The sequence below is a fragment of the Pezoporus wallicus genome, unplaced genomic scaffold (assembly GCF_028554395.1).
Source record: "Pezoporus wallicus isolate ANWC-B61680 ecotype Strahan unplaced genomic scaffold, APGP_CSIRO_Pwel_v1 contig_14449, whole genome shotgun sequence".
Lineage (NCBI taxonomy): Eukaryota > Metazoa > Chordata > Aves > Psittaciformes > Psittacidae > Pezoporus > Pezoporus wallicus.
In genome coordinates this window covers 1-6387 of record NW_026640947.1, presented here as the reverse complement: position 1 = coordinate 6387, position 6387 = coordinate 1, and the positions used below count along the sequence as shown (strand labels likewise).

At 56.9% G+C, this 6387-nt stretch overlaps 1 protein-coding gene across 1 annotated transcript; it reads left to right on the top strand.

Moving 5' to 3' along the window:
- Positions 1-3264: 3264 nt before the first annotated feature.
- Positions 3265-5091, top strand: LOC130605669 (phospholipid phosphatase-related protein type 2-like; the record flags this gene model as incomplete). The annotated part of the gene is made up of 2 exons (XM_057421354.1): positions 3265-3453; positions 4930-5091. Coding segments are annotated over 2 exons (351 nt in total), but the record flags the coding sequence as incomplete, so codon positions are not given.
- Positions 5092-6387: the final 1296 nt, after the last annotated feature.

The window sequence follows — 6387 nt, the reverse complement described above, 5'->3', positions numbered from 1 at the left end:
GTGCCCCATAGGGATGCGGTGGGGATCCATTGCCCCATAGGGATGTGATGGAATCTATGGGGTTCTCCATAGGGATGCGATGGAATCTATGGGGTGCCCCATAGGGATGCGGTGGGGATCTATGGGGTTCCCTATAGGGATGTGATGGGGATCCATGGGGTGCCCAATAAGTGTGTGATGGAGATCCATGGGGTGCCCCATAGGGATGCGATGGGATCTATGGGGTTCTCCATAGGGATGTGGTGGGGATCTATGGGGTGCCCCATAGGGATGCGTTAGGGATCTATGGGGTGCCCCACAGCGATGTGATGGGCATCCATGGGGTGCCCCATAATGGTGTGATGGAGATCCATGGGGTGCCCCATAGGAGTGTGGTGGGGATCTGTGGGGTTCCCCATAGGAGTGCGATCCGATCTATGGGGTGCCCCATAGGGAATACGATGGGGATCTATGGTGTGCTGCATAGGGATGGTTTCAAAGGTCTCTGTGGGTCTCTATGGGTCTCTATGGGTCTCTATGGTCTCTATGGGTCTGTATGGGTCCCTGTGCGTCTCTATGATGTCTCTCTATGGTTTCTATGGGTCTCTGTGGTCCCTGTGAGTTCCTATGGGTCTCTATGGTCTCTCTCTGTGGTCTCTATGGGTATCTATGGGTCCCTATGGGTCTCTATGGTCTCTCTCTATGGTCTCTATGGGTCTCTATGGGTCCCTATGGGTCTCTATGGTCTCTCTCTGTGGTCTCTATGGGTATCTATGGGTCCCTATGGGTCCCTATGGTCCCTATGGGTCCCTATGGATCCCTATGGGTCTCTATGGATCCCTATGGGTCCCTATGGGTCTCTATGGTCTCTATGGGTATCTATGGGTCCCTATGGGTCTCTATGGTCTCTCTCTATGGTCTCTATGGGTCCCTATGGGTGCAGGTTTTGATCCTTGGTTTCATGGCCATTCTCTGGTACCTGCTGGAGTTCAATGGGTCTCTATGGGTCCCTATGGGTCTCTATGGGTCTCTATAGTCTCTATGGGTCTCTATGGGTCCCTATGGGTCTCTATGGGTCTCTATAGTCTCTATGGGTCTCTATGGGTCTCTATGCTCTCTATGGGTCCCTATGGGTCTCTATGGGTCTCTATGGGTCTCTATGGTCTCTCTATGCTCTCTCTATGGTCCCTCTATCCCCTCTCTATGGTGTCTCTATCCCCTCTCTATGGTCTCTCTATGGTGTCTCTATGGTCTCTATGGTGTCTCTATGGTCTCTCTATCCCCTCTCTATGGTGTCTCTATGGTCTCTATGGTCTCTCTATGCTCTGTCTATGGTGTCTCTATGCTCTCTCTATCCCCTCTCTATGGTCTCTCTATGGTCTCTCTATCCCCTCTCTATGGTGTCTCTATGGTGTCTCTATGGTCTCTCTATCCCCTCTCTATGGTGTCTCTATGGTGTCTCTATGGTCTCTCTATCCCCTCTCTATGGTGTCTCTATGGTCTCTATGGTCTCTCTATGCTCTCTCTATGGTGTCTCTATGGTCTCTCTATGGTGTCTCTATGGTCTCTCTATCCCCTCTCTATGGTGTCTCTATGGTGTCTCTATGGTCTCTCTATCCCCTCTCTATGGTGTCTCTATGGTGTCTCTATGGTCTCTATGGTCTCTCTATGCTCTCTCTATGGTCTCTCTATGGTCTCTATGGTGTCTCTATGGTCTCTATGGTGTCTCTATGGTCTCTATGGTGTCTCTATCCCCTCTCTATGGTCTCTCTATGGTGTCTCTATGGTCTCTCTATGGTCTCTCTATGGTCTCTCTATGGTCTCTCTATCCCCTCTCTGTGCTCTTTATGGTCTCTCTATGGTCTCTCTGGTCTCTCTATGGTGTCTCTATGGTGTCTCTATGGTCTCTCTATCCCCTCTCTATGGTGTCTCTATGGTGTCTCTATGGTCTCTCTATCCCCTCTCTATGGTGTCTCTATGGTCTCTATGGTGTCTCTATGGTGTCTCTATGGTGTCTCTATCCCCTCTCTATGGTCTCTATGGTGTCTCTATGGTGTCTCTATGGTCTCTCTATCCCCTCTCTATGGTCTCTATGGTGTCTCTATGGTGTCTCTATGGTCTCTCTATGGTGTCTCTATGGTCTCTCTATCCCCTCTCTATGGTGTCTCTATGGTCTCTATGGTCTCTCTATGGTCTCTCTATGGTCTCTATGGTCTCTCTATGGTCTCATGGTCTCTCTATGGTCTCTATGGTGTCTCTATGATGTCTCTATGGTCTCTCTATCCCCTCTCTATGGTCTCTCTATCCCCTCTCTATGATGTCTCTATGGTGTCTCTATGGTCTCTATGGTGTCTCTATGGTCTCTCTATGGTCTCATGGTCTCTCTATGGTCTCTATGGTGTCTCTATGATGTCTCTATGGTCTCTCTATCCCCTCTCTATGGTGTCTCTATGGTCTCTATGGTGTCTCTATGTCTCTATGGTGTCTCTATCCCCTCTCTATGGTCTCTATGGTGTCTCTATGATGTCTCTATGGTCTCTCTATCCCCTCTCTATGGTCTCTATGGTGTCTCTATGATGTCTCTATGGTCTCTCTATCCCCTCTCTATGGTCTCTATGGTGTCTCTATGATGTCTCTATGGTCTCTCTATCCCCTCTCTATGGTCTCTATGGTCTCTCTATCCCCTCTCTATGGTCTCTATGGTGTCTCTATGGTGTCTCTATGGTGTCTCTATCCCCTCTCTATGGTGTCTCTATGGTGTCTCTATGGTGTCTCTATGGTGTCTCTATGGTCTCTATGGTCTCTCTATGGTGTCTCTATGGTGTCTCTATGGTCTCTATGGTCTCTCTATGGTGTCTCTATGGTGTCTCTATGGTGTCTCTATGGTCTCTATGGTCTCTCTATGGTGTCTCTATGATGTCTCTATGGGTCTCTATGGTGTCTCTATGGTCTCTCTATGGGTCTCTATGGTGTCTCTATGGTCTCTCTATGGGTCTCTATGGGTCTCTATGGGTCTCTATGGGTCTCTATGGGTCTCTATGGGTCTCTATGGTCTCTATGGGTCTCTAAGGATCTCTGTGGGCTCTATGGTCTCTATGCGTGTCTATGGTCTCTATGAGTCTCTATGGTCTCTCTATGGGTGCTCTATGTGTCTCTATGGGTCTCTATGGTCTCTCTATGGGTCTCTATGATCTCTATGGGTCTCTATGGGTCTCTATGCTCTCTCTACGTCTCTCTATGGGTCTCTATGGGTCTCTATGGGGTCCCTCTCCCTGCCCCCCCCAGGTTCTCATCCTTGGCTCCGTGGCCTCCCTTTGGTACCTCCTGGAGTTCTCGGAGCCGTTCCCGGTGCCCCAGGGCGGTTTCTTCTGCCGGGACCCCGCCTTCGGCCGCCCCTACCCCGGCCCCCCCGGCGCCAGCCGCGCCCCCCCCGCGCTCGTCTACGGGCTCGTCACCGCCGTGCCCGCGCTCACCGTGAGGGGGCGCTGGGGGGGGCACTTGTGGGGCTGGGGGGGGAAGGGCACTTGTGGGGCTGGGGGGGGAGAAGGGCACTTGTGGGGCTGTGGGGAGGGAAGGGCACTTGTGGGGCTGGGGGGCACTTGTGGGGCTGGGGGGGAAAGGGCACTTGTGGGGCTGGGAGGCACTTGTGGGGCTGGGGGGGCACTTGTGGGGCTGGGGAGGGAAGGGCACTTGTGGGGCTGGGAGGCACTTGTGGGGCTGGGGGGAGGGGGGAAGGGGGCACTTGTGGGGCTGGGGGTCACTTGTGGAGCTGGGGGAAGGGGGGGAAGGGCACTTGTGGGGCTGGGGGCACTTGTGGGGCTGGGGGGGGGAAAGGCACTTGTGGGGCTGGGGGGCACTTGGGGGGCTGGGGGGGGGAAGGGCACTTGTGGGGCTGGGGGGCACTTGGGGGGCTGGGGAGGGACGGGCATTTGTGGGGCTGGGGGGCACTTGGGGGGCTGGGGAGGGAAGGGCACTTGTGGGGCTGGGGGGGGGGCACTTGTGGGGCTGGGGGGCACTTGGGGGGCTGGGGGGAAGGGAGAAGGGTACTTGTGGGGCTGGGGGGTCCTTATGGGGCTGGAGGGGTTAATGGGGGCTATGGGGGTACTTGTGGGGCTGGGGGGGGCACTTGTGGGGCTGGGGACACTTGTGGGGCTGGGGGGGAAGGGCATTTGTGGGGCTGGTGAGGGTCGATGGGGGAGGTTGGAGGGGAGTACTTGGGGTGGTGGGGGCAGTTACGGTCCTAAGGGGGGTTTGTTGTGGGTCGCAGGGGTCACTTGTGGCTCAGGGAGGTGACTTGGGGGTCACTTGTGGGTCTGGGGGCTCACTTGGGGGTCACTTGTGGGTCTGGGGGGGTCACTTGTGGGTCTGAGACGTCACTTGTGGGTCAGAGAGGTCACTTGGGGGCCACTTGCGAGTAACTTGTGGGTGGGAGGGGTCACTTGTGGGTCTGGGGGGTCACTAGGGGGTCACTTGGGGGTCACTTGTGGGTCTGGGAGGTCACTTGGGGGTCACTTGGGGGTCACTTGTGGGTCTGGGGGTCACTAGGGGGTCACTTGTGGGTCAGGGAGGTCACTTGTGGGTCACTTCGTAATTTGTGAGTCTGGGGTCTCACTTGGGTGTAACTTGTGGGTGGGAGGGGTCACTTGTGGGTCTGGGAGGGGTCACTTGTGGGTCTGGGAGGGGTCACTTGAGGGTCTCAGGGGTCACTAGGGGGTCACTTGTGAGTTAGGGAGGTCACTTGTGGGTAACATGGGTGCGAGGGGTCACTTGTGGGTCATGGAGGTGACTTTGGGGTCACTTGTGGGTCTGGGGGGTCACTAGGGGGTCACTTGTGGGTCAGGGGGGTCACTTGGGGGTCACTTGTGAGTGTCACTTGTGGGTCTGGAGGTCACTTGTGGGTCAGGGAGGTCACTTTGGGGTCACTTGGGGGTCTTGGTGCTGTCCCTGCAGATGGTGCTGGGCGAGCTCTTGGGGCCCCTTGGGCGGTGCCGGGGGGGCCCTGCCCCACCGCCGCTGTGGGGCCAGAGCTGCGGAGCCCCCCTGAGGCGGCTGCTGCGGTACCTGGGTGAGGGGGGGCAAAGGGGGCCTCATAGCCCCCATTGTGCCCCATAGCCCCCATTGTGCTCCATTACCCCCACTGTGCCCCATAGCCCCCATTGTGCCCGATAGCCCCCGTTGTGCTCCATTACCCCCATTGTGCCCCATAGCCCCCGTTGTGCCCCATAGACCCCCACTGTGCCCCACAGACCCCACTGTGCCCCACAGACCCCATTGTGCCCCATAGACCCCCACTGTGCCCCACAGACCCCACTGTGCCCCACAGACCCCGTTGTGCCCCATAGACCCCCACTGTGCCCCACAGACCCCACTGTGCCCCACAGACCCCATTGTGCCCCATAGCGCCCCTTGTGCTCCACAGACCCCATTGTGCCCCATAGACCCCCACTGTGCCCCACAGACCGCATTGTTCCCCATAGCCCCCATTGTGCCCCATAGACCTTACTGTGCCCCATACTTTGCCTCACAGCTGCATGGTGACCCAAAGACCCCCATTGTGCACCACAGACCCCATTGTGCCCCATAGCCCCCCTTGTGCCCCATAGGCCCCCATTGTGCCCCAGACACCCACTGTACCCCATTGTTCCCCACTGTACCCCATAGCCCCCCATTGTTCCCCATGTCCCCCATAGCTCCCCACTGTACCCCATATCCCCCCATATCCCCCACTGTACCCCATATCCCCCATAGCCCCCCATATCTCCCACTGTACCCCATAGCCTGCACTGTACCCCATATCCCCCATAGCCTCCCACTGTTCCCCATAGACCCCATATCCCCCACTATACCCCATATCCCCCCACTGTACCCCATTGTTCCCCATAGCCCCCCTTGTGCTCCATTGTTCCCCACTGTACCCTAACCCCCACAGTTCCCCATAACATAGCCCCCCAATGTACCCCATATCCCCCCACTGTACCCCATAGCCCCCCATATCCCCCATAGACCCCCATATCCCCCCACTGTACCCCATAACCCCCCTATTCCCCCACTGTTCCCCATAGCCCTCATAGGCCCCCATCATACCCCACTGTACCCCATAGCCCCCCATATGCCCCATATCCCCCATTATACCTCACTGTACCCCATCCCCCCCATATTTCCCATCCCCCCCACATCCCCCCCTGTACCCCATTGTTCCCCCTATCCCCCATCCCCCCACACCCCCCATACCCCCAACCCCCATCCCCCCCCCTACCCCCCATATCCCCCATCCCCCCCCATATCCCCCATACCCCCCCATATCCCCCATCCCCCCCCCATATCCCCCACCCCCCATATCCCCCATCCCCCCCCATATCCCCCATCCCCCCCATATCCTCCCCCATCCCCCCCAATCTCCCCCCCATC